The sequence below is a fragment of the Melanerpes formicivorus genome, unplaced genomic scaffold (assembly GCF_026170545.1).
Source record: "Melanerpes formicivorus ecotype bairdi unplaced genomic scaffold, bMelFor1.0.p_v2 SCAF_30, whole genome shotgun sequence".
Taxonomy (NCBI): Eukaryota; Metazoa; Chordata; class Aves; order Piciformes; family Picidae; genus Melanerpes; species Melanerpes formicivorus.
In genome coordinates this window covers 771,861-799,595 of record NW_027142382.1, presented here as the reverse complement: position 1 = coordinate 799,595, position 27,735 = coordinate 771,861, and the positions used below count along the sequence as shown (strand labels likewise).

General features: G+C 42.3%; 1 protein-coding gene across 14 annotated transcripts in view; it reads left to right on the top strand.

The window, feature by feature from the left end:
• The window catches only part of DMD (dystrophin), a 1,318,095-nt gene that overhangs the window by 1,210,061 nt on the left and 80,299 nt on the right, over nt 1-27,735 (top strand). For 9 of the 14 annotated variants that reach the window (XM_068155047.1, XM_068155048.1, XM_068155051.1 and 6 more), the window contains one exon: nt 14,533-14,594. In XM_068155047.1, the coding sequence (XP_068011148.1) occupies nt 14,533-14,594 (62 nt within the window). Of the gene's footprint in view, nt 1-7,389; nt 7,740-14,532; nt 14,595-27,735 lie in introns of those variants that run through there. The other 5 variants (XM_068155057.1, XM_068155054.1, XM_068155055.1 and 2 more) reach the window with 5 other exon arrangements.

The following is a 27,735-nucleotide window of genomic DNA, read 5'->3' as shown; positions in this document are numbered from 1 at the left end:
AGAATGCAGTAGAGCATCCATTGCTAAAACACAGGCAGCAAGAAATGAATGTGTTATTTCAAGAGTGCAAAGTTTGCTTAGCTAATGGCCTGATTGGGAACTTGCCTGCACATAGGTGTCATAAAATGCAGTAAATTTCATTGTCCTTTTCTTTTACTACCTAAGTGCAGATTTACCATTGGAACTTCCCCATATGTAATCTCTTAAGGTGATTTAAGTGGCGTTTTTTTTTTTTCCCCCTATATAAATATTTTCTCTTCTAGAAAATATTTACATAGAGACATTTTGGAAAAATATTCTCAATGAAAGGAGAACTTTCCTCCTTGTATACTAGTTACAGAAATAGTTTTGATAATGTCAAAAAATATGTGTATTACGGATTGCAACCAAAAAAGTAAGGGAGACATACTTCTTTAACATCTGAGGGGCTGCTTTACAGGGACCAGGAATGTGTGGTCTCTAGTAGCATCATGTTTTCCATGGCCTGAGTAAAGCAGGACTGCAAGATGCAGAGATTCTTACTGTTGAAGTCCTGCACTTGGGTGGCAACAACCCCAAGCAACTCTACAGGCTTGGGGAAGTGTGGCTGGAAAGCTGTCTGGCAGAAAGGGATCTGGGGCTTCTAATCAACAATCTGCTGAATACGAGCAAGCAGTGTGCCCAGCTGGCCAAGAAAGCCAATGGCATCCTAGCTTGTACTAGAAATGCTGTGCCCAGCAGGAGTAGAGAGGTGATTGGCCCCTTGTACTCAGCTCTGGTGAGGCCACACCTCAAGTATTGTGTCCAGTTTGGGGCATTACAATACAGGGGAGATGTGGAGGTGCTGGAGCCAGTGCAGAGGGCAATGAAGCTGGGGAAGGGCCTGGAGAATAAATCTTATGAAGAGCAACTGAAGAAGCTGTGTATGGTTAGCTTGAAAAACAGGAGGCTGAAGGGAGACCTCATTGCTCTCTACAACTACCTAAAAGAACGTTGTAGAGAGGCTGGCACTGGTCTCTTCTTACAGGTAATTACTGATAGAACAAAAGCCTGAAGCTGCAACTGGATAGGTTTAGACTGGATGTTAGGGAAAAAAAAAATCACAGAAAGAGTGGTCAGGCATTAGAATATGCTGCCCAGGGAGGTGGTTGTATCACCAACCCTGGATGTGTTTAAAGGTCACTTGGATGCAGTGCCTGGGGATATGGTTTAGGTGTGAACCTTGTACAGTAGGGTTATCGGTAGGACTTGGTGATCCTGAGGGTCTTTTCCAACCTCAAAGAATGTTTCTGTGATTCTGAGATCTGTACCTATATAGGAAACAGTAGAGAAGTTGATGATTTGGGAAGTAAGCTTTTGTGTTTGTGACACTGAATTTTATTTGGGGAAAGAAAGGTTTTGTGGTAAGAAGTCAGTGAGCAAGAGAGCTTATTAAATCCTGCTCATGTTAATCCCCAGGAGGCAAAGCCCATCATTTATTTCTAACTGGGCACATGAAGAAAAGTAAGAAAAGGAGTTGGCCTTTATTGTTTTGTTTTATTTATACTTATTAGTCTGCAATATTCCTCAACCTTACTCCCTGAAATTATAACCATTCATTTTGCCAATACAGATCCCTCAAACCAAGCATTTATTATGGTGCAATTATTATTTCTCAAGTCTTATTTTTATATCATAAGATCGGCAAGCAATTTTGCTTGGCATAAGTTTTCTGTTGGTAGATTTTAAGGGCTTTTTTATAGTTTGGGCTGTTTTGATAGTTTTCCTAAAGCCTTACTTCAGAGAGCTTTTTAATGCTTCTATTTATTTTGCCTGCATTTTGTTTCTTGATTTTCCCATTTTTAGAGCTATTCACACTCTATAGTTTGTCTCCACCCCAGAAGAACAGGGTTTATTCTTTTCTTAATTTAGTTTATTTCTTGTGGTTTGGTGTGCAAGGAAGAGAAGAGCTTCTGGTATTTACAGGTACTGGTGGTACACTGGTAGAACAAGGATGTGCTATGCCGTTGCATCCAGCAATGCATGGAATCTTCCTTAGTCTCATTCTGCTCCTCTTGTCAGGGTCATGCACCTGGTAGTAAAGACTGAACAAGCACTCTGCTACTTCAATGTCCAAATTGTCACTGTCAGGTTAAAAAATAAATGTAGCCTCTCCAATTTAGCCTTTCCAAGATTTCAACAAGATGAAATTCACATATATATCTAAAATATCCGAAATGACAAGCAGCCTCTCATCCCTCTTCTATCATCACTATGCAATTGCAGACTGCTCCTGAGGCTCCATGATACTCATCTCATAGGGTGACTAAGATTTCAGTTTTAATCAGGTGTCTTCACTGTAATAAAAGCAAGTATAGCCCAAAGGAACACAGAGGTTGTGCCACTCTGTGGATTCAGCAGGATGTACTCCTGTCACACATGCTATGTGCAAACACTTCCCATACCATGAATTAAATTGCTGCAAGCTCTGTAATTACTGAAGAATTAATTAAAATAAATAAATAGATAAATAAATAAGGATCCATCTTCCTGTATGGAGCCCTCAATATAGGAAGGATGTGGACTTGATGGAGCGGGTCCAGAGGAGGGCCACAAGAATGATCAGGGGGTTGGAACACCTCTGCTATGAGGACAGGCTGAGGGAGCTGGGATTGTTCAGCCTGGAGAAGGATCTGAGGAGACCTAATAGCAGCCTTCCAGTACCTGAAGGGGGCCTTCAAGAAGGATGGGGAGAGTGTGTTTACAAAGGCCTGCAGTGACAGGACGAGGGACAATGGCTGTAAGCTGAAATAGGGCAAATTTAGATTGGATGTTAGGAGTGAATTCTTTACTATGAGGGTGGTGGAACACTGGAACGGGTTGCCCAGGGAGGTGGTTGAGGCTGCTTCCCTGGAGATACTCAAGGTGAGGCTTGATGAGGCCCTGGGCAATGTGGTCTAGTGTCCCTGCTGACTGTGGGGAGCACGGACTAGATGACCTTTGGAGGTCCCCTACAGCCCAGCCCATTCTATGATTCTGCTACATTGTTCCAAGAACATCTCAGTGAAATGTCAGATAAATTCTCGTGAGCTCCACTACCCAGTTACATGGCTACCTTACACTGCAGAGAGCATGTCCCGTGTAAGAAGTAGCACCTGCTAATCACCCTTCATCTAGGACACAGACTGGGTTTCCCTCTGCACAGAAAGTGGTATTCTCCTTTCTAAACTCTCCCATGGCATAAACAACTCATTAAATAAGTATATGGACCTATGAATGTTTTAGCAGATCTTCAATGTACAGTGAAGTGTTGGGGAAAATTAATTTCAAAACTATTTTCTTCATTGCATTTAGAATATTTTAATGTGCTTCCAGTGGTAATGTGAAAACAGCCAAAAAAAAACCCCAACCCACAAAAAACAAGCCAAACAAAACCAAACCTGACAAAACAAACAAGTGGCATCCAAAACTGTATTCCCTTCTTGGCTCTTCTGAAAGAGCTATCAACAAAGACTAGAAAAATCCTGGTAGTGTCAACCCTTGGAGCATGTTTAAGACAGATGATCCAGGAAAGTGTCATTGTGCCATCCCGAGTGATTCTTTGTATTTATTTATACCAGGAAAAAGAAAATAGACTCAAACAGCATAACGGATTAGCCAGCCTGACACAGGGCACCACAATGTCATCTTATACACGAGGCAAGCACTTGCCAATCCACTACCCAGCTGACTGAGAAGCAGTAAAGCCACATTTACAAGGAGGAATACACGCTTCACAGAACTATGGCAGCAAGACTCAGTTAACAGGAAAATGTTGTATCTTCACTTTCAATGGCTTCAAAGTAAAGAAATGTCTCTTTAGTTTTCTAACACACAACGTGCTAAACTCAGAAGCAAGCTGGTACACTTAATGTCTGCCCAACTAAGCAGTTTTAGGCAAGTCCCTACCCCTTTCCACGCTTAGGTTTTCCATATCTGTCTGTACCAAGGAGCAGTGATGCTAATCTCTTACAGAAAAGTTATTATAGAATCATTGTTGTTTAATAATCAGTCATTTTATGTTCATATTAGTATTTTTAAGGCGTGTATGTCTGTGGTTCTTTGCCCATAGAAGAGACAACATTCTGAGAACATACTAAAACTGAAAAATCAGGTTTCTCAAATGCAGATTCCAGTAATCATGTGTAGCAAGTGAAGTCAGACTGCTTTCAAATCCAATTTTATTTTTTTAGTATCATAGTATCAGTCAGGGTTAGAAGGGACCACAAGGATCATCTAGTTCCAACTCCCCTGCCATGGGCAGGGACACCCCACACTAGATCAGGCTGGACAGAGCCTCGTCCAGCCTGCTCTTAAACACCTCCAGGGACGGGGCCCCAACCACCTCCCTGGACAACCCGTTCCAGGGCTTCACCACTCTCATGGTGAAGAACCTCCTCCTCACATCCAGCCTGAATCTCCCCACCTCCAGCTTCATTCCATTCCCCCTAGTCCTATCACTACCTGAGATCCTGAGAAGTCCCTCCCCAGCCTTCTTGTAGGCCCCCTTCAGATACTGGAAGGCCACAATTAGGTCACCTCAGAGCCTTCTCTTCTGCAGACTGAACAGCCCCAACTCCTTCAGTCTGCCCTCATAGGAGAGGTGCTCCAGCCCTCTGATCATCCTCATGGCCCTTTTCTTTTCCTATTTTTTCCCTGAAAGAGTTTTGGGGTAATAAGACAACCTCTAATTATTATCCCTATTAGCCTAATATTTATGATTTCCCCTTAAGTACCTGGTGCTGTTAAATGTTGAAGAGACAAATACTTTCATTAGATATAGACCAGGAGAAACCTGCATTAAAAAAGAATACAATGGTCTCCTTCTGATTAAGGTCTCTGTGGAGGTGCACAAGTGGACTGAATAGCCCTTGGGTAAGAAAAGCACCACAGGGAATTAAAATTCTGCTTAGTCTGTAATCCTGTTTGATTTTCTACAGGAAGAAGACCATCTTGTATCAAATAAATGGCTTAAAATTAAGCACAGCATAATGACTGGCTTCAGTTACAACTGCCAAAGACAGTAACCCTTTACACTGCAAACAAAATATTTTTTGTAATAAATTATGGGTATTTTAGAAGTAACTTGGAATAAGAGTGATATTGCTTATGTATATATTATACAGCAAAAAAAAAAAACCCAAACAACAACCCAAAAGCAGTCAATCAAAACAGCTAAAATCTTCTGTGAATTTCGAGACAACAATCAGAACCACATTAAATGGATTCTATTTTTCATAAAATCAAATTATAAAGTCAATAGGCCTTAATCTCTTAATCCTTCAACATTCTTGTTTCCCTCTGGATGTTCTGGAGTAGATAATAGTTTGATTTGAGAGATCAAAGGGTTAATTTGCTTTTCAATTGAGGAATGACTCAGAGTTCCCCTTTATTGTTAAAAAAAAAAAAAAAAAAAAGGAAAGAAAAAATAAAGGGGAAAAAAAAAAAGTGGTGTGTGGGTGTAAGGTAGGGAAAAAAAGCCAAGAAAATGGATTCACTAATTGGGGTTTTCACCTGCTGTGAGTCTAATCGAATACAATGCTTTATTTGTAACTCTGGGAGAAAGAAGATTATGCAAAGTATGAGAAATTCAGGCTGTTTTAAAAATTCTTATTACTTGGCAATATTGCATGGGAAAGAAGGCCATCGTGATAATAGCAGCATCAAGCTTCTGTTAAGGCAGACCAGGAAACTCCAGAAAGAGTAAAAAAAATTGAAGGAATGTGTATCGAGGCTATCAGGGCTAGATAGTTCTTGAAGGGAAAACAAACCACTCTGGCTGTGAAACAGCAGGCTCCCGGCTACCCTGAGTTCCTTTGTATGACACGGGCAGCTGCTTTCTCCTTTTAATGGACCATGAGGTTCCTCCCAAGTAGCACGCCAAAAATCCTATTTTGAACTTTTAAAGAGCAACATCTCACTTCTCAAAACTTGGCTAAAGATGCAAAAAGGCAAGATTTTTGGTGTACCACCACTGACTGCCTTCAGACTGTTCATTCTAAGATACCTGGTACAGTAATTGATCTCCAGGTCCATTGGAGCAAATAGAAAATTTTCACACTCAAAAGAGTTATAACAATTTATATTTGCAGAAAGAAATAATCCTCTTTTTCTTTCCATGTTGGAATGGTGCTGTAGATCCAAGTAAACTGAAAGCTGTGAATTGGACCTTTTAAAACAGATTGCCTGGAAGCTATGGGAATTTAACATTTCATTCCACTAAGTTTTACATTTGCATTTGGGGCCTGAGATGCTGTACCTTGAGCATCTTATACAGTCAATGCTCCTAGAGAAAAACATTCAGGGTTTCATTCGACTGCCTGTTGAGCATTTCCTAAAATCAGGTAACTCAGTTACCTGGAGTCTCAAAGGAAGCCTTAAACGTCTTGGAACTTAGGATAAGTAGTGTGCTTACCACTATCTCTGTGATGGGAAAGCAATCTATGGGAACAGGTTGCCCAGGGAGGTAGTTGAGGCCTCATCCCTGAAGACATTCAAAGTGAGGTTCCACAGGGCTCTGGGCAACCTGATCTAGTTGAGGATGCCCCTGCTGACTGCAGAGGGAGTTGGACTGGATGACCTTTGGAGGTCTTTTCCAACCCAGACCATTCTATGATATTCCAATGCTATAGATACCAAGTGAAATGAATTTTCCATTCTTCTAGGCATGACTCCCCAATGTAAAGATAGGGAGGTTTTTTGGTACATTTGAAAGACACTCTTTTTGGGTGGCTTTACCAAGAGACCAAAGCCTGTAAGGCCTGAAAACCTAGTTGTGTGAAGGACTTGGTTCTCCATGCAGCACTACTTTCATGTGTAAAACCTGCAGATGTAAACCTTGCATGACACGAGGCTGCACTGATTTGAAATGCTTGTGGTACTAAAAGCAGATTGTTAAATTTTTCTTTGTATACCGAATATTAAGCAGGAATTAATACAAAGAAACATTGCAAGAGCTACTCAGCATGAGCAGAACTACCTCTGCTCTGACAGTTCTCTGGGAGAATCTCCTTCTTTCCAGTGAGGCAAGCCCACAGAAATGAAATTACCTGATTTCACTCACAAGTAAACCACTCGGCATTTTAAGTGCAAAATTAACAGCTGAGAAGCAAAACCCCAAGTTAAGGCCCATTTCAAATCTGTCCCAGCCCCAATGCATATTTCAGCTAAGTTTCATTCCTAGGTCCGCTGAAAGTGGATCGATTTGCCCAGCCTCTGAGGGCACCAATCTCACCGGCGGGCCCGGAGGAACGCAAAGAGACGTCCCCACAACAGTCCCCCGTTCCCTCCACTACCACCTCCCGCCCCCCACGCCACCCCCGCCCCCCCCAAAAAAAAAAAAAAAAAAAAAAAAAAAAAAAAAAAAAACGGGAAAAAAAAAAAGAAAATAAAAAAAGAGTCCAAGGAAAACCTTAGGTCTTCCTCAAGCAGTGCCAGAAAAGCTGCGCCAGCCCGGGTGAAGGCAGGCAGCAGGGCGAGATGCCCTCGCTCGCCCTGCAGCGGAACTGACAGAGGACACGGGCAGGCGGGCAGCTCGGGGCACTCCCGGCGGAACCGGCACCGGGCGGCGGGCCGGGCCGGGGCCGGGCGAGGCGGGGCGGGGGAGCACCGCCCCCTCCTTCCCTCCCGCCCTGCCGGCGGGGCGGCCGCAGTGGCGCTGGGTGGCGGGGCTGGGCGGTCGTGCTGTTTTTGCCTGCGCGCCGTCGCCGAGCAATCGCCGCCATGAGGGAGCAGCTGAAGGGGTGAGAGGGATGCGGGGGGCGGCAGGTGCCAGCGGGAGCGGGCGGAAGGCAGGCTGGGGGCTCTCGGGCGTTTTCTCTGGGTGTCCGCTGGAATGGTCGTGCGCTCCGTGGAGGTGACGGGTAGCGTGGCTAACCGGCGTCTTCACAGACCGTGGCGGGAAGCGGCCGTGCCGTGCCTTTCGTGTGTCACACTGGAGAAGTCGGCGTGCTGCCTGGTCTGCCGGGCACTTGAAAGGGCGTTTAATTCAGTGCCTGCTGCCTCTGGCGGGGCCGCGGCTCGGCGCTGGACGCGCAGGAGGTGGCGAGGCGCGGGCGTACCTGTGCAGGTGCGGTGGGCGCCAAGCGTGAAGCCCTGGCGCCCGGCGGTGGAATCGCGGATGTGCCGGGGACTTGAAGGGCTCCGGGGAGGTGCCGAAAGAACAGGAATCGGCCCTCGTCGTTATTCCTAGTGTTTTAAGGGGTAGCGTAGTGGTGTGAAACCATACTGATGTCAGACACAGCTTGTATTGTAACTTGGTTGAGGCGTGAACTTTAACAGCATTCTTGAAAACAAACGTGCTTAGAGATGTTTTACTTTCCCCAGTGATTTCACGCTTAGACATAATCTTCTGGTTGAATAGGCAGAAGAAGCTGGGAGGGGATTCCCTCTGGGTTATTGCTTCCCAGGTGCTACATTTCTTGTTAATGCCATGCATCATATTGTCTTTTAAGAGCTATTGTAAAACATCTTGCAGCCTGTGACACCAGCGGCGTCCCCAGTCCTCATCTTGAGATGAAGTTGGGCTGAGAAGTAGTTTTTGCAGGTGCATGCACACGGAGCTGAGGAAACAAGAAACGTGGTTCTGTGTAGGATCTTTGACCTTTTAGCACCAAGGAATTGTTTGAGGCCATCTGTGTTTGAGCCTGGATTTGACAAGACCCTGCAGTGAAATTGCTTTGGCAGTAGTGGAGAGGATTGGCTTTGAAAAGCAAATAGATCAGTGGAGAGGAGCAGCTGGGGGGGAGTGTGTGTGGGGGGGCAGACTCACCAAGCCTTAGCTACTGAGCAGGAATCTTTGCCCGTGACAGAGCGTACAAAATAAATGTTTAACATCAAGGGGAGAAAAAAAGACTTACTATTCAGTACTTGGCACTTGATATTTGCCCTTCTCCTACTATTCACTTTTGGTATCGGCAAGAAACTTTAATGTGTATCGGTGGCAGCCTTCAGCAGCCTGATAAATCTTGCAAAAGCCAATAAAACATGCTAAAGTCAGATTCCTGTTGAAAAGACTGTGATCCTTGGCTTAAACAGAAATAATCTCTGCACAGATCAGTAGTCTCTAGATTACAGATGGAAACAGTAGTCCTTTGTGGAAGCACAAAGGACTGTCACCTTTCTACAATTCTCATACTTTTCCGTAGCAGTAACTTATTTTATCTAAGGAATTAATGAAACGCTGTAAAAGGACAAATACTAAGTCTTCCATGTTCTTACTGTCTTCTATTGATGACAACATTTTTCACTTAAATGAATGGTAGTGTATTCATACATACAATTTTGACTGCATTTAGGTCAGTTTAGTAAAATCCAAACACTTCTATCATGTTTGTTTTGGCTTTTTGACAACACTCCTAAGGTGGTTGGAATAACATTTTATTCATCCCAAAGCCAGAAGATGAGATGTATTGTAAATTGTGTTGTTTGAAAATGGATCAGTACAGTGCTTTGTGAAATGCTGCTTAAATTTCAGCTTTTGTATGGGTCTATGTAGCTATTTATTTATTGTTACCTGATAGAATTTCTCATTCTATGTACATTTACACACATGCTCATCTGGTTTGTGCCACATTCTAATGAAGGGTGAGAGGCAAAGTGCAGCAAGCCTGGCTCAGGTATGACTAATGAAGAGAGATGTGAGAGTTTAAAAAGGACTGCTCTTGCAACCTAAAATCCTAGATTCTGGAGTTGAGCATGTGAGATTGAATCCTATATATTATTTTTTTAATTAAAAAAAGGGGGGGCGTGGAGAGAGTGGAGAGGGAGTGCAATCACAAACAGCTAAAAGGTTTGCAAATGTTTCAGTGTGGCTTATGCAGGAATGTTTGGGGGGGGGGGATTTGTGCAGGAATTTGGGTAGGGGGAGCACTGCTTTTCACCATTTCTGCTGCTGGTGTTGCTTGGAATAGTATCAAAGGAAGGAAGATAAAGTAACTGTGTTTTGTCCAAACTGATTAAGTTATAACAAGGGAACTGCAATTCAGCTAGTGTGTCAGTTAGGATATCATCTCTTGATTTCAGGTTTTCAATCCTGTGCGTTATTGGCTCTGCCAACAGCAATGAGAGGCAAATCTCTGCTGTTGGCAGGAGGAGAGGAGTTCACACAGACATAGTGTGACAGAATTCCTCACTTAAAAATTATCCCTGCTAATATAATATAATTATCCTTTAATGAAGTGGTCCTGCAGTTCCCAAAGGATGTATTATGTGAAGACTATGCTTTCATCCCACTGAATTATCAGCGTATTTAGTGTGCCAGTCACACCAGCACCTAGATGTCACCATTATCCATTGCTTCTCTACCCTTTTTGAGGCCTGGTTTTAATTTCCTTTCTACCTTTGCAGTTGAAGTCAGGTGAGAAAGATGAAAGTACACTGTGTGATCCCACATACATCTTTTTGTTGTTGTGGTTGCAGAATATTGATGATTCAAAAGCTACTAGTTGACCCAAATGTAGAGCCAAATTGAAAAATACATCCTCTGAGTAAGCCTCATGTGTAATATTGGAAAACTATTGGTTGTGTGCATTGTTGCCTTTTCATGTTGGTGATTCTTTGGAAAAGCATCTTGAATCCTTATTTGCGCAGCTATTCTTGTTCTGCTTCAGCTGCTGCTAGTCAAGGGAACTTACACTACACTTTTCATGTATTTCTGACTTGTAAGCTGTAAAGGGTCTTGTTCACAGGAGTTTGAAACTCTGGCAGATGCTTTGCTGCAGATCTATTAAGGATGCTACAGCATTCCCAAGTGTGGTTGAGGCTGCCTGAAACTGCTGAGTTAGCATTTCACTTCAGACCGTGCTCACAGCGAGGCCATACACACAAATCCTCCCCCACTGGTCCAACCCCAAAGCTCACAATTAAATGGCCTTTGAAAATGGCAAAGAGGCTTATGAAGAATAGCCTCGATGGAATCTAACCTTTCCTGGAGCTGCTCTTGTGTGCAGAATTGTTGATAACTTCCCGAGCTGAAAACGTTCAGTTGAGAGGCAAACGCCTTTTAGCTGGAGCGAAATAGCTGCAGCCTCCTTGTGTTCTGCATGTAAAGTACCAGCAAAATCTGTCCTGCCTCAGTACCAGCATTCAACTTCTATAGAAATCACACCAACTCAAGGTTCAGTCCCCTTAAAAACTCTTTTTATTTTTTGCAGGAGCACAGAGGTGTGCTGATGGCTCACCAGTCTGCTGCTGGGTCTGGTAAAATGTACAGGCTTGAGTGATCTCTGCTGAATGCTGAGAGTGACTCTACCAGCCAGCTGCTGCCCCATGGGTAGCCAGTGCTGGGAAAGTGGCAGGGGGCAGAGTTAGGGTCTTTACTGACATGACTTTTGTAGCCTAAGAAATGGGTATTTTCTCTAAGTTCCAAGTACATTTATGAATGAAGCGAAGGTGGGAAGAAGGGGGAAGATGTAGCTGCCCTGCAAAATGTGTCTTTGTCACATGCAGATAAGCAAATAAGTAATTCCTTACAAACTGTACATCTTCAAGGGAATAAATCAAGTAGAATCATAGAATCACCAATGTTGGAAAGGACCTCTAAAGGTCATCTAGTCCAACCCCACTGCAGTGAGCAGGGACATACTCAACTAGATCAGGTCACCCATGAAAGAAGAGCAAACAGAGTAGTGGTTTGGGGATACTCCTATTAAAAATACCTGAAAAGAGTTGGAATCCAATGTTTCTTTGGCAGTGGCAATTTTGTTAACAAACTCTTAGAAAATTCTGGTTTGTGTTTTCAGGAAGATTAGCAAATGCCATAAGCTTAAACCATATGTGCTAAATTCACCCATCATAAAAAATTGAAAAATGGATGTTACTCATCCATGTAATGTCAATTAGTGATTAACCATAGTAGTTTTCCACATCTGAGATGATCCTTTTGTTCTTCTATCCAACACAGGCATAAACTTCATAGTCAGATACACCTTTGTCAGATAACTCATGGTTTTAAAACACTGTAATGGGGAATTGGTGCCTTTGAAGGCTACCAGGTTAACAGCTGTGGAGTCTGAAGTTTATCCACAGGAAAAAAACCTGGGGCTACCTAACTAATTTCGTAGAGAAACTCAGGCAGATTTATTTTCAGAGGTTTCTTGTAACTGCATGAGTTCTTTATCTCATTTTTACTATATGACTTGGCATGCAAACCAAGTTGTAATTCAAATATCCTTTATTTCTGGGGCTACCTGCCTGTGTTGAGGCCAGCCAGGATGGCCAGGCTCATGCATGGGAATCTACTGATCTGGGACTGACACTGGGTGCTAACAAACTGTAGTCCCAACTCCAAGGGCTTGAATGTTTACCTAGGTCTGCCGAATCGTGCCATCTGTACACCTGAATTGTAGCATCTCTGACTACAGGGTTCTTCTGCAAAGAGTACACTCCCTTTCTATTTTCCTTTGGGCTGCTGTTGTATAAGCAGGGGCTTCAGGTAGGCAAGTTTTTAGGGACTCAATGTGTAAATGAAATTATTTCTGATTTTCTTAAAAAATGCTCTTTGTGCCTGGGTATGGTAAAACCCACTGGTGTAAGATTCTCTCTGTAGAACTTGCCCATACTGAGTGTGGTAGGAAATGCAGGAGCTCAGGTGCGGGTTTCTCCGTTCCGCAGGTTTTCACTTGAAGCTGCCCGGTTTCTGCATTAGAACAAAAAAACCCAGAGCAAGCTGAGATTTATGACTGTGATTACAGCCACCTCCCTTTGCAGGACTCATGTTTTACCAGAGCAAAGAACAAGACTGCTTTTGCTCTTCTGGTGTCCTCCTCCTTCTTTCACTGCCTTCAGCCACCACAGGAATTAGGAAGGGGAGGGGATGCTGAGGTTGATGAGACAGGGCTTGTTTAAAAGGCAGTTCTCAACTAGGGCAGTGTTATGGCAGCATTTTTTTCCTTATGCTTAGTGCTTTTGGTGCCTTTAATTCTTTCAGTTGGAGAGCAAAATCTGGAAATATATATAGTAAGCTACTGAATATATAGAGGTTACTGGAACAGTAAAGTATTCACATGGATGAAATAAGTAGCTTGTTTTTTAAGACCAAAATTAAATCTTACTAAGAAAACATATCACTTTTTTTTTGTCAATTTATTTTTTTTCCCTCGAGTAGGAGTGGTGTTGAAATGATTCATTGAGAATTTTAGCCCTTCTTAGCCTAGAAAGGGTAAGAGTATACTTGGGAAGATCGTTGTCTCAAAAAGAGAATTCAAGAATCATTTGTTCTCTGGAACAATGTCTTGTATCAGTCTTCCAGTGCTCTGGTAGGTGTATGGGTGCATTCAAGCTGCTGGCTGGGCTGAGGTTTGAGCTCTTGCAGCTGGGAGGTGTGCGCTTCAAGAGCTCCACAGCACTGTGGATCTCGGCCTCCTCTCCTGCATATTTCCTCCTGAATGATGTGTGCAAGTTAGAAGCAGGATGTCTGCTTTTCAAGTACAGACATTGCAAATGTGATTGCACTGCTAGCAACATAGGCTTTCCAGAGTTATTTTTGATGAATATGCATGGTTGTCTTTTAGTGTCACTGAATTCTTTATGAACAGGAATTTATTTGCTACAGGATGGATAAGGAGAATTCTCTTTTGAGTTTTATGCTTTAATGGAAACATGATCATGTAAGCTATGCTGTCATTTAAAACATTTGTAACACATGTAACCTTAGGAGCCATGAGTTGTTACTACACCCTCTAGCACTTCATTTTGTTGGCTTTCTCACACTGCATGTCTTTTGGCACCATGTTGTGTTGCAAAGCTGAAGGCTGCTAGCCTCAATGCAGAGGCTGTCCAATTTACATTCTAGTCATACTGCAGCGTTTCATAACCCTGCCTTAGCTTATCCCTGGCTTCCCAACAGCTCTGCTGCCTGACACTACATGGGGACCTCCAGGGCAGGGGAAAGAGACTGAGAGTCTCAGGGAACAAAAGGATCTGCAATAGTCTGCTGAAAGAAACCATCAATGTGGGGGGTGCAACACTGTGACCTGAAAAGTGGTGTTAACCGATGGTGGGTCAATGGGCTGTTGCGTGGGGATTGTAGTGCAGATGTGTAGACCAAAAGGAAGGATTGCAGCCACTGCATTGATTAGCTCTTGCCTACTATATGGGAAAGCATTGAAAGAACATGTAGGGGGAAGCAGGTCAAAAATACCACGGATCTCAGTATCTGGTCAGAGTTCCCATAAACACTTTAAGAGCTAAGCCCTTGTAAACGTCTCTGCTCAAGTCTGGGGGAACTGGAGAAGGATCTGCACAAAGCAATGAGTTGATGGGCATGCTTACAAATGCCTCAAAACATTATGACATATATGAATGCTTGCTTTCTTTTTAATATTAGCTTTTAATTTTGTTTCTTGAGCCCACACCTGAATAAAGTCCTCCGAGTTAATGTCTCATGTTCAAGAAGACAATACTGCCACTGCTGAGAGCCCCTGCCAGGGCAGCTCAGGCTGTGGGCGTTGGTCTGGCACAGTGCTCTGATGTGCAACCTGGATCACTTGCTCTCTAGCAATTTTGCTTTACTAACTTTCATGTTTTGTATTGCAGCCATGAGACGCAAACGACCTGCTGGGATCATCCCAAGATGACTGAGCTTTACCAGTCTTTAGGTAAGACATCAGTTTGGGGTTTTGGTTTTGGTCTTGTGTTTTTGTTTGTGGGTTTTTTCCCAATCATTAATTCTTAAGGAAAAGATTTCCAAAAGTAGTAAAAACCCAAAACAAATTGAAAGGGAGAGGCAGTGCTTCTATCAAGGTTAAAGTTTTCTGGAAGGGAAATATTTGAGATATGATAACACATCTCAAACATGCAGTGGAAAAAATAACATTTCCTTTAGCACATTTGAAATGTGCTGGGTTTACGAAGTAATTTGGGTGCATTGTTGCAAGCTCTTACTGAGAGACTGGGACAGAAATGAAAAAAAAAAAAAAAAAAAAATCCTGGATCTTTTCACTGTCTAATCTACTATACAAAAGGCAGATGAAAAATCAAACCAAGCTGCTGTTAATGTTGACTTTTGGATGGTAGGAAGCCAATTGAAGCAATTTGCCAGACTGCGTTACCACTGCTTTATTTTTAAAGCACTTTCAATACTTCGAAGGCATGGCAGCTGTCATGATGTCATTTTGAATACCCAAATTGCATGCTTATTATGACTTCAGATGTGCCTCTCTGGTGGAGGTTTTTTTATTTTATTTTGTTTTTTAACAGCTTTGGATTTTATTAACAGAAGCACATCTCTAAGATAAAATAGGTCAATCCATGCTCTAGCATAGGCTGCTTGGCAGGCCATTTAATAGCTAACTCTTTGCTTTTAACAGTTCTGTTAATAAATAATAGAGGGTATAATAAAAATTAAGCTATTTCTGTAAAAGAGATATCAGTGAATATGCTGCATTCATAAAGGAGGTTATGTCTGTACAGCACACGTACATAAACCAGCTTTAAATGAGCCAGCTTGAGCACTAGAGCAGTCAAATCTAGCAACCAGTGTAGGCTTATTTACCATGGTGAAAAATAGCTTAAATTATCTCCTGCTAAACTCTCCTGTAGCTGCTGAAAACAGTCTAATTATGCCATCTTAATCTATTTCAAGCTAACTCAGGTATCTCTATGGTGCTCTGCAGTTAAAGGCATACCCAGAATATTTTAGAAAAGTGATATGATGAAACAGAATGAAACATGAAGATATTTTTTTTGCCTTACAGAATTAACAGTGTGGCAGCAATTTGTTTAAAAATTAACCAGAGTACAGCTCTGTGTATTGAAAAAGGCTATAAGATGTGTGAGTTCAGACTAACCAGATGCAAAAGCAGACAAGTATTGACTTGCCATTTAATTATAATGTATTACCCTGTTTGTCTCCTATATCTTTCTATTCCTAAAGTGAGTGGTTTAAGAGATTCAGGACAGGTAGTAATTGCAAATGCAGACATCCCTTTAATGCAGGTAGATCTTCAAACAGTTCCCTGTTAATTGAACCACACTCTGACTCCATGACCGCCTTTGATCCAGAGACTGAATGATATTTCTGATACTGTTGTTGGTCACATCTAAAATCCTGTTGCAGCTGCTTTTCTTCTGGTGTTTCCTTGTTTCAGATAGAGTGCTCCTGAATATCAGGAAGTGAAGAGATAATTATATATATAAGGAAGGAAAGCCTCTTCTGATGTGTTCACATCCACAGTTCAAAAGTTGTGTGATTGTTGAAATCATTTTGTATTTAATTTAACTGAGTTTTGTCACCATGGGTATCATCCAAATGTCAAGAGTTTAAGATACCCTTATTTCTTGCTGCATAAAGAGGGAGTATGTTTAGGCAGATTTTGTTTCCTTTTCTTATAAAACCTTGCCGCTACCTTTTCAGGAGCGAGGACTATCCCAACGGGCAGTCCTTTTTCTGCCTAGTTTTATCTCCTGTGAGGCTGAGACCGAATGCTCATTAAAATGATGCAACTCTGCTTTTAGCAAAAGATGTGTAATGTGCATTTTTATTAGTAAACTTAGATATTCATACATGTGTACAAAACAGATTAGACAAGGAGGTTCTTTGTACGCTGCCACATGGGGTGAGGCTTTGATAAAAGTGCTACTGAATAAGCTACCAATTTATTTTATTTTTGAATTGGGTGTATTCATCATTGCCTAACTCATACAAACTGCATAATGCAAGCATAACCCGTTTAGTCTTGAAGAGAGCCCTTGATGTATTTGCAGTGCTTTGCTTTGCCTCGGGTCAAAACGGTAATAATGGGATGTTTGAAGTCTTTTCAGGCTGTTCAGTAATATTTTATCTGAGAAGATATTATGAAAGTTGATTTTTATAGTGCATACTCATTAGCTCTTCCTATTTTTCCCACATTAGGATCCAAATTTTGCTTCTCATTCGTGTGAAGAAGGTAATAAAAGAGCTTAGGATGTATGTGTTCTTAAAATTTGGTGGAAAGTGTGAATTCTGCAAGCCAGGTAAATGCAAAACCAGGGAGACCACATCAATGCTGTCAAGAGTTCTCATTTTCCAGCTCCTACACTTAGCCTGTAGGGAATAATTGAGCTATGTGATGTCTCTCTCTATACATCCCAGGTACTGACTGATGTGCTGCCTTTCTGTAAATTGGCCCCACTTTAATTGGCACCAGTATATCATAATTTCTGAAGGGAACTTTGTCTAATTTAAATTCTTACAAATTACATTAAGTGAAGGAGGAAGATGCAGCCTGGCACAAGGTAATGCTCCTCGCCTGCTTGTGTCTTTGACACACAAGAGAAACTTCTGTTAAAGCAAAAAATCCCAGAGTAAGATTAGTTTTATTCTTCACATATCCAATTCACATACCTGCCAATTGTAGCTTTTTTTTTTTAATTAAAAAGAGATTAATTCAAAGCTTGCAGCTTAGTGACCTCAGCTTTCTGTCTTTAGAGAGATGATAAGATGCTTGAAAGTGTGTAGAGAAGGGCAGCAAGACTGGTGAGGGATCTGAAGCACAAGCCTTATGATGAAAGGCTGAGGGAGCTGGGGTTGTTTAGCCTGGAGAAGAGGAGGCTCAGGGGAGACCTCTACAACTACCTGGAGGGTGGTTGCAGCCAGGAGGAGGTTGGTCTCTTCTCCCAGGCAACCAGCAAGAGAACAAGAGGACACAGTCTCAAGCTGTGCCGGGGGAGGTTAGGGCTGGATGTTAGGAAGAAATTCTTCATAGAAAGAGTGATTTGCTGTTGGAATGTGCTGCCCAGGGAGGTGGTGGAGTCGCTATCCCTGAGGGTGTTAAAAACACATGAGGCACTTAGTACCATGGTTTAGTTGATTAGATGATGTTGCGTGATAGGTTGGACTTGATGATCTCGAAGGTGTATTTCAACCTGGTTAATTCTGTGTGTGATTCTGTGATTCTATTTCTACAGATGAAGCTAAACTTCTTAGGAGCATTATTTGGTACTAGTAAAAGAAGATTGGAACATACTGTGTACAGTTTTGTACCTTAGCAAATGGTTGGTCCAGGAAGTGATCTATCCTGTCTTCCACAGGGACTGCATCAGAGGATGCAGAAAGAACCAATAGAAATAAATGCTACAACAACCTGCTCATAAAGGAAGTATTCTCAAATTGTCTTTGAGCTCCTTTGCAGAAACACAGAAATAATGGCTGTTTGTAAAGATGCTATGATTAACTATAAAATATTTGATTTTTTTAAAAAACAGATTTAATTTTAAGATATTAAAATTCTTGGTCATGGCTGGTTTTCATTATTATTTAAACAGCATAACATTTTTATCAGTTTTAATGAATTATCTACACCTGACTCAAGTTGGGCAATTTTCATTCTTTATTTAATAAAGTTATGGCTTCTTAAAGTCACATAAAAAGCTGTTAGTATCAAATGACTTGATTGTTGCATAATGCTCAAATCAAAGTGACAGCAGATACCTGCAACAATCATAGAATGGTTTGGGTCTTCCAAAGGTCATCTAGTCCAACCCCCCTGCAGTGAGCAGGAACATCTGCATTAGGTCAGGTGCACCCAGTAGATGTTGGTATCAATTAATTCAGAAAAAAATATATAAACTAAGAACATAACTAAAAAATAAAGGCTCAGATATGAAAAGTAGTAAAAATCAGTGATGTGTGAGTCGTGAAGGTTCAAAGCCTGACAGACACCGCCTGGTTTGTATTTACACCGTTATGAACCGCTCCCAGTTTCTTCTAACTTCCCTCTAAAAGTCTTCAAAGTACTGAGAACTGCTCCAGCTACTTTTCTTTCCAAAAGCAGTTCCCCTGAAGCAGGTCTTCTTTTTTACACCCTTCTACAACCCCCCCTTTACGAATTTTCTTGTCCTTCATAGTAGCTCCAGGGCGTCACTGAAATGAGAATTTGTTTTATTTCATTGTCCCGGAGAGTTCAAGGACCCATGGGTGAAGAAAGAGATGGAAAGAGCAGTGGTCTGGGTTTGCTTAATTTTTTTTTTCAGATGATCTCCTGAGAGTGAACATTTGAAGCTAGTAAGCTTAGCTCAGAATGATAGTACTTTGCCTTTAAGCTGAAAATGACTAACCTTGCAATAATAGCCCAGAAGAACCTGGCCTGTCATGCTATGCTGTTAGTGTCTCTCTTCTCCAGCCTTCCTGTGTAATGTCACTACAAGCCTCCTCAAGGTGCATTAGTGTCACCATGAACAGTAATTGCAGTAGCAGGGTGCAGTCAGAAATGTTGCCGTGTGCATCTGTTTATCTCTCCTAATTCACCAAGGCAAGATGAGAGGATGAAAAACACCCATACCCTTGCAGACTGCAGTGCACTGGTGACAGCTTTCCATTTAATTTGAAGGGATGGGGGACAGCTCTCTGTGGAGTACACAGAAGAAATGTCAGCATTGCTTAACACAAGGTGGGAGAACACTGGAAGGTACCTCTGAGCTCCACTGAGCTCCACTAGGCTTTCAGCAGTAGCTGCTGTGTTGATCTTGTGCTGGCTGCTCTTGTGCATCAAGGTGAGCTTCCAGCTCTGAATGACTAAGGTGGATAAACTTTACCCCATTTTAGTTTGTGTAATTTGATTTGTCCTTCTGAAATGCTACCTGAAGAGCTCAAACTGCCCCTCTCTGCCATAAGAGTTTTTATGGCAAACTACTAAACCATGTATTTAATAAGGTTCTGCTCACATCCCAACCCCATCATGGGGTGGAACTAAGGTGTACATCAGAGCCGTTTTACACTTCTGGGTTTGCAGACTGAATAGAAGCTATTCCATGCTGAAGCTAAAATCCCAAAGGTCATGTCAGTTGGTGTAGTTATTGGGATGCTGGGCTATGCTGTGGTGTTCATCCGCTTGGTCTAGATGAATCAGCAGCCTTTTGGTGCCCTGGGTACCTCCCACAAAGTAATTTGCAGAGAGACTATCAGCTGGTTTAGTCAGGGGGACAGGGTTAGTACAGCGTGCCATATTGCTTCAATTAGAGTGGTTAAGCTGTCTATCTGTATGTATAAAAACACTGTTTATTGTTATTTATTCTCAAGGCAATGTAGATGATAGCATTAATTATGATAGAGTCAATGGCTGAGACTGGGCTGATATTAAGCCATGTTACTTGATTAATTTCTTCCCTTTGTGCATTTGTCTCATTTGCATTTTGAAATTACAGTTCCTAAAGAGGCAATATGTGTCACTGTGGGGCATCAATGAAAGATTTATATACAAGGCTTGGGCAGAAGAAGAAACTCGGCATTCTTATAAGCTAGCCAAGGAATTGCAGCTGTATTGAACTAATGTGAGCTGAAGCTTCCTGAAGACTCAGAGTGCTCTAAATGTCTGATGAAACATGAAAGTTTGGTGGCAGTTAGTGGAATTTGGTCTATTCAGGATTGTAAAGTAAACAGTTATTTAACCTCTGTTAGGGAGGCATTGTCAGAGACAACAGTGACATGTAATTCCCCAGCTTGTCCACTGTGGATAGTATGTTTATGAACAGCTATATGAGCATAGTATGTTTATGAACAGCTATATGAGCATTTCACAAGCTCTGGTTGAGTAAGACTTTCAGATTATGAGGTGTGTCACTGTAGGTTCATGGTTTTTTCCTTTAAAAAAACAGAGTAAAAGAAAAACCAAACCAAACCAACCAAAACCAAACCTACCCCCCCCCAAAAAAAAAAACATTAAAAAAAACCCCAAATAACCCCCCCCAAACCCTCCAAACCTTAATACTCTGTATATCTTAATCAAGTGAAGATGAGGATTTGACTTGATGACATATAACTTTTTTTTTTAAAGAATGTAATTGTTCACTGGCCAGCACTCTTAAGATAGTTCTCACCTGAAGCACATAAACTGCTTTTCTCACTTTGGTGGTGTCCAGACAGTAAGAAAATGTCTGTCCATAAAATCAAGTGAAATGGCTGTTTTGTTGCCATTAATCAAAAAACATTTGTAATCATATTCACAATAATATAAACAACTAACCCCCTGCAAAATACGAAGTAGTTTACAGGTAGATAGGACCTGAGATGCCTTCAGATTACACTGTGTGTGAGGCACACAAATTACATGAACAACCTTTCACAGAGGGTAGTATGGCCCATCCTGGAGCTTTTAAACACTTATGTGCTGTAGAGGAGAACACATTAAATGGAACATCCCTGTCATTTAGCACCCTTAGCAACTGTAGAGAGGGATAGTCTAAGAGCCACCATGGGAAGCAGCTGAGTTACAACACTTTACTTAAAACCTGCTGTCTGAATTTTACAGACGTGATGACAGAAGAATAAAACCAAATATCCCTCCATGCTGGATGCTAAACCTCTTGTTAAATACATTTTTTTAAAAGCTCACTGTTGTTCTTATTTTTAGAATCATAGAATGGTCTGGGTTGGAAGGGACCTCCAAAGGTCATCTAGTCCTACAACCTCTGCAGTAAGCAGGGGCACCCTCCACTAGATCAGGGTGCCCAGAGCCTTGTCAAGCTTCACCTTGAATATCTCCAGAGATGGGGCCTCAACCATCTCCCTGGGCAACCTGTCCCAGTGTTCCACTACCCTCATAGTAAAGAACGTGTTCCTAACATCCAATCTAAATTTACTCTTCTCTAGTTTGTTTGTTTGTTTTTAGTTGCTTACCAACAATAGAATAGAATAGAATAGAATAGAAATAGAATAGAATAGAATAGAATAGAATAGAATAGAATAGAATAGAATAGAATAGAATAGAATAGAATAGAATAGAAGACCAGACCAGACTGGAAGAGAACTTCAAGATCATTGCACCCAACCTATCATCCAACCCACCTAACAAACTTAACCATGCAACCAAGCACCCTATCATGTCTCCTCCTAAACACTTCCAATGATGGCGACTCCACCACCTCCCCGGGCAGCACGTTCCAATGGGCAATCACTCTCTGTGTGTAGAATTTCTTCCTAAGTAAGACTCAAGGATCTAAGGATGTTTTTTTCCTCTTAATATCCTAATGTAAAACTTGGATTTTAACATTGAAGGATTTTTTTAATAAAAATAAACCTACAAGTTGTTATTTGTTGGTGCTGCATCAGGATTCAGTTGCATGTGCCAGTAGGTCTTTCAGATTTGTAATAAATCCCTGACCACTTTGTCCTATGAGAGGTTTGAGGGTTTTTTTTTCATCTGATTCTTCACTGGCAGAAGGATCTGCTATGTGTAATCACAGCTGGTTTTACAATACTGGAGAAGCACAACATTGCAAAATGTGTTGATGAAGCTGTCTTAGCTGTTTTGAAGGAAGGACATAGCCCTTATGTTTTGAGATCTCTCAACACGCTGAAAAGGTTAGGATTTAATTATTGGATTGTCTTGCCATAGTTGTTCTGATTTGAGTTATTCCTGTCAGCAGTCTGAAGGCCTCTTCATTAAAGCTGCTTGTGTAATAGGAGCAGTAGTTTTTGTTCCATGTTGTTTGTATTAATATGAATGAACATAAGAATATGAAGATACTTGTAAGTTGCAGGCGCATGATGGATGTGGAGGAAATCACTTCTCTAAATATCTTTCTTTCTACTGCATTAGTTTCCATGAAGCAAAGGGAAGTGTTTGTCATGTCTGTAATGAAAAGAAGGCAGCAATGAAAGGAGATAGTTTCTGAGATGCTGACACTTTAGCACCTTAAACTTTTTACCACAACAGTGGGAGGGCTGCAGCAGAAGCTTAGGAAGATTGTGGAGAGGTCTTGCTGCTGTGTTGGTTGGAATTGTTTGTTGGAAGGCATCAGCTGTAAGCACCTCTTCTGTTTTACGGATCTTCTGCAATATAATCTTAAATCCTCTCCCCTGGAATAATTTTATTCCCTTGAACAGCCTTCATGGCTGAGTGATGGGACAACTATAAATTGTCTTTGCTCTGGGATGTAAACATGAGTGTTACCACATACTCCTCTGTCATCCTTTCCTCAGCCTGTCCTTTCCAGGGTCCAGGTGACCTCTTCCACCACACTGTTCTTTGAGACCATAAACAGATTATGCTTTTTAGCATTTATATTTTTTATTCACAGCTTGAAAATTACCCTCTGAGCCATGAAGCCTGGGAGTATCATTAAGTGACCTGCAGAAGTTTCACATATTTGAAGGGCTTTTTAGCCCTCTGACCCCTCATTGGGTTGATGAGACAGTACATACTTTCTGGGAGTGGGAGGAAATGGATGGTGGAAAGCTTGTGTAGTACACTGAGCTCTCTGACCTGTCTGAAGATGATAAAAGCTCTAGAGTCAAGAATTAGTGGATGCTGACTCTTCTAGTGAGCCCTTTGGGAGTGAAGATAGCATTCTCCCAGGCCCCAGGAAAGGGAAAAAAAACAAACAAAAAAAACCCCAAAAAACACACCACAGGGAAGGAGGAATTACTGATGTTTCCATAAGCCCTGGGAAGATTGCTGCTGCATCCTCCCTCCTCCACACATTCCCAGCAACAGCAGTTGGCTTGTAGCCAGGCAGTGCCTTTTGCTGCCTCACTTTAAGTCTCCTCCCACGTTGTTAATGGTGATGTTAACCTCCAACACCTCTGAGCTCAGTGACCACTCACACAAGATCTCATTCTGTGTCTCTCTTCTGAAAATGGGTTCCTCTGAAAAGCAAGGGAAATGTTTTGAACTCGTTTAGGAGACCTGGGCTCCCCTTGTTGCTCCACAGAGCAACCCATTTATTCCAGCAGTAGCTCTGAGGAAGGAAAGACACCACTGACAATTTTGTAGGAGCGGGGAGGGAAAAAACCCCAGATCATTAAGATCCAGTGACCTTGAATGACTGTCACTACCTGGTAAGATAGCTGTCATAGTATAATAGTATCATAGTATCAGTCAGGGTTGGAAGGGACCACAAGGATCATCTAGTTCCAACCCCCCTACCATGGGCAGAGACACCCCACACTAGATCAGGCTGGCCAGAGCCTCATCCAGCCTGGTCTTAAAAACCTCCAGGGACAGGGCTCCAACCACCTCCCTGGACAACCCATTCCAGGGTTTCACCACTCTCATGGTGAAGAACCTCCTCTTCACATCCAGCCTGAATCTCCCCACCTCCAGCTTCATTCCGTTTCCCCTTGTCCTATCACTACCTGAGATCCTGAGAAGTCCTTCCCCAGCCTTCCTGTAGGCCCCCTTCAGATACTGGAAGGCCACAATTAGGTCACCTCGGAGCCTTCTCCAGACTAAACCAGCCCCAACTCCTTCAGTCTGTCCTCATAGGAGAGGTGCTCCAGCCCTCTGATCATCCTCGTGGCCCTTCTCTGGACACCCTCCAGCACGTCCATGTCCCCCTTGTAATAGGGGCTCCAGAACTGTCCATCAGGAGCATGGAGGTGGTGGCATAAGAAAGACAGAAGGTGAGCCAGGTGACACAGGGACAGTAAACTGGTATGGATTAATACTGATAACAACTAAGATGGGAGTGGAAGCATTCAGTGCCTCCACTTGGCCTCAGCTCATAAGGCCAAAAGGTGACATTGCTGCTGCTTTCCCAAAACCTGACATTAGGGCTCCAAAACTAGCTCTTAACATTGCTGTTGATCATTTACAACAGATGCTTCTTTGCAGCAGTGTCATTAAGTGATAACAAGTTCAGTTTGTATTACATGTGCAGGAAAATAGCTGTGAACTACAGCACTGTCAGGATTAAGTGTTTTAGTGATCATAGAATCATAGAATTGATAGGGCTGGAAGGGACCTCAAGGATCATCTAGATCCAACCCCCTTGCCATGGGCAGGGACACCTCACACTAGATCAAGTTGCTCACAGCCACATCCAGCCTGGCCTTAAAAACCTCCAGGGATGAGGCTTCCACCACATCCCTGGGCAACCTGTTCCAGTGTCTCACCACCCTCATGTTGAAGAACTTCTTCCTAACATCCAATCTGAATCTACCCATTTCTATTTTTTTTTTTTTTTGCAATTCCCCCTAGTCCTATCATTACCTGACACCCTGAAAAGTCCCTCCCCAGCTTTCTTGTAGGCCCCCTTCAGATACTGGAAGGCCACAAAAATGCGTCCTTGGAACCTTCTCCAGACTGAACAGCCCCAACTCCCTCAGTCTGTCCTCATAGGAGAGGTGCTTCAGCCTTCTAATCATCCTCGTGGCCATTGTCTGGACATGCTCCAGCACCTCCAGATCCTTCCTGTAATAGGGGGTTCCAGAACTGGATGCAGTACTTTAGGTGGGGTCTCACCAGAGTGGAGTAGAGGGGGAGAATCACCTCCCTCGACCTGCTGGCTATGCTTCTCTTGATGCAGCCCAGGATGTGATTGGCTTTCTGGGCTGCAAGTTCATACTGGTGGCTCATGTTGAGCTTCTCATCTCATCCGCCAGCATCCCCAAGTCCTGTTGTTCAGGGCTGCTGTCAAGCCCTGATCAAAGCCTGAAATGAATATATATTTCCTAATATTTCTTAAAATGTAGAAAAGCTTTTTTTTTTTTCTTCAGAATACTCAGGGAAAATTTGAGGAAGGCTTCTTCATTTTATCAAATGCTTGCCATAATCTGGTGTTTATTCTTTTTCCAGAGCACTAGTGCAGGTTTACAACAAGGGTACAAAGCGTGACTTTAGTCACAGTGTGTTTGTGTGAGGCTGTTTTGTTTATTTCCCTTCAAGACAAATTAAATTGCTCACTGTGTCCCACACCACATTAAGGCTTGTAGACCTGTTGGGATGATTGTGAGAGAATCAGAAAGAATACACAGGAGAACTGTCTGTCAAAAAGGTGTATGGAACTTTTCAAAGAAAAAGAAATTATATCCAAAGCTGAAACTTTCTCTTCTGCTGTAAGATGTATTTCAGAAACATTCCAAGGCTTTTATTAAGGTATACAAAACTACTGAGTTATCAAACCTCAAATTACTCATTCAGAACAGCTTAATTAAAATTAATGTAATTGAGCCTATATTCCCCCTGCTACCTATGTCTGTACAGCACTGTGAATCATACTGGGGTAGTTACAATCAAGCTTCCACATTGCAAACAACTTTATAGCACCTTAGTGCATATGCCAGCAAGGAACTGCTTTATATTTGCCTTGTTTTTCATCATATTCTTTCTCTCAAAGTCTGCCAGACTTGGAGGTAGCTTATTGGGCTAAGCAGACCTTTGTTATTTTTTTTTTTTTCCTGAGCCAGTATATGTTTGGTTTTTTAAGCCTTCTTTCTGTATTTACAGAGTAGTTTACATTTTCCAAATGCTTTCCCATCATTAACTCCTTAGGCCCCATGGGTTTCATCAAGTAATTTAAACACGTTCAGCAGTGTTGCCAGGAGCTGAAACTGGCTGGCAGTAACAGTCCATTTCTGTGCTAGAAACTCTTTAAATTACAGGATGCCAACTGATCTGTTAGGAATGGTCCCCAGACTGCCCAGGAGTGTCTGTGCTCAGGAATTAGCTGGGTATGTGACAGGGCCAAAAGCATGCCAGCAGCAGCCTGGCTTCTCAGCAGTGGGGGTGACCATGCTGTAGCATACAGAGTTGCCTACTCCGCAGTTCCACTGCCACGTAGCATACCCGGGAGGTACTGGTAGTGACACTTGGGAAACAGCACTAGTTCACAGACTTGCTTACCCTGGTTCTCTTTGGAGGTACCAGTTTGAAGCTACACATGGTTGGCTTTGGTATCTACTGCTGATCTGTTTGACTAAACAAAACCCTTTGCCATAATTGCATGCTGACTTCTTTATCCTGAGTTTGATTCGAGTGGTGTATCTGCACTGCAGTGCCAAGTCTAGTTGTAAATGATGGATCAGGCAGTGTACTGGTACTGATGGCAGTAATTCAGACACAATAGTTTGAGCCTCAATTTCAGTGAATTTTATCTTCATTCTCTCTGTAAAGAGGGTTTGCCCAAGGCTCCCCTCAGCAAAGTCAGGGACAAAATCAGAATAAGTGCATCTTCCTCAGTCTGGTTTCACAGGAGGGAAAGATGCAATATCCTTGACAGTTTTGGTCTAGGGCAACTCATTTCAGTTTTGTCATGTTCACTGCTTAGACTACAGACCAGTTGCTGTACCTTTCTTTGGAGATCACTACAATTCAGTGATGAACAACGTTCATGTAGCGAGTACTGAGCCTCCCACGCACCGAGAAGCTTCTCTCTTCTGGTGTGAGTGGTTTGGTGTGTAGCTTGCCTGTAATGTCCCTCAAGGTTTACAAGCCATGGTTAAACTGTTCACTTGTGATGATATCCTTATTTTTTTTCACTGTATGAAAAGAAAGACTTTAGCAAAAATTGCACCATTTCACATCTTCTTACCTGGGTACCATTCCCCATTGTGCTGCCCCAGCCTAGCACTCCCCACCATTTCACAGGTGGGAACTTGGAAGCTCACCTTGCTGGGTGAGTTGGCTTCTCTCCATTTCAGGACATGGCTGAGACAGGCTTAGGTGGAAAGCACAAAAGTTTCATTGTTTTGTTTTGGCTTTTTTAAGTTTTCTTTTTTTAGCAGTAGCTGAGAGTCACTTGTGTTTTCCTGGGCAGAGCTCTTCTCTTGGGACTGCCTGTAGAGAGCCTGGCTGGTGCATCGGGCAGGCGAGGAGGAATTTCAGGTTCTTATCTCTCTCACAGTGCCTGCGGTGTGAAAGGCTGCAGTATTTTCAGACAACACTGCTGCAGTTACTGATGTTGTCCTTTCAAGTGCTCTTGGGTGCTATGCCTTTGAAAGAAAGGAGGTAACATTTGAGGACTTTTTGTTTTGGATGATTGTCAGGGTTTGAAGGCTTTTGCTTAATAAAGAGTTTCTAACTCTCCTTTTTTTTTCCCCTT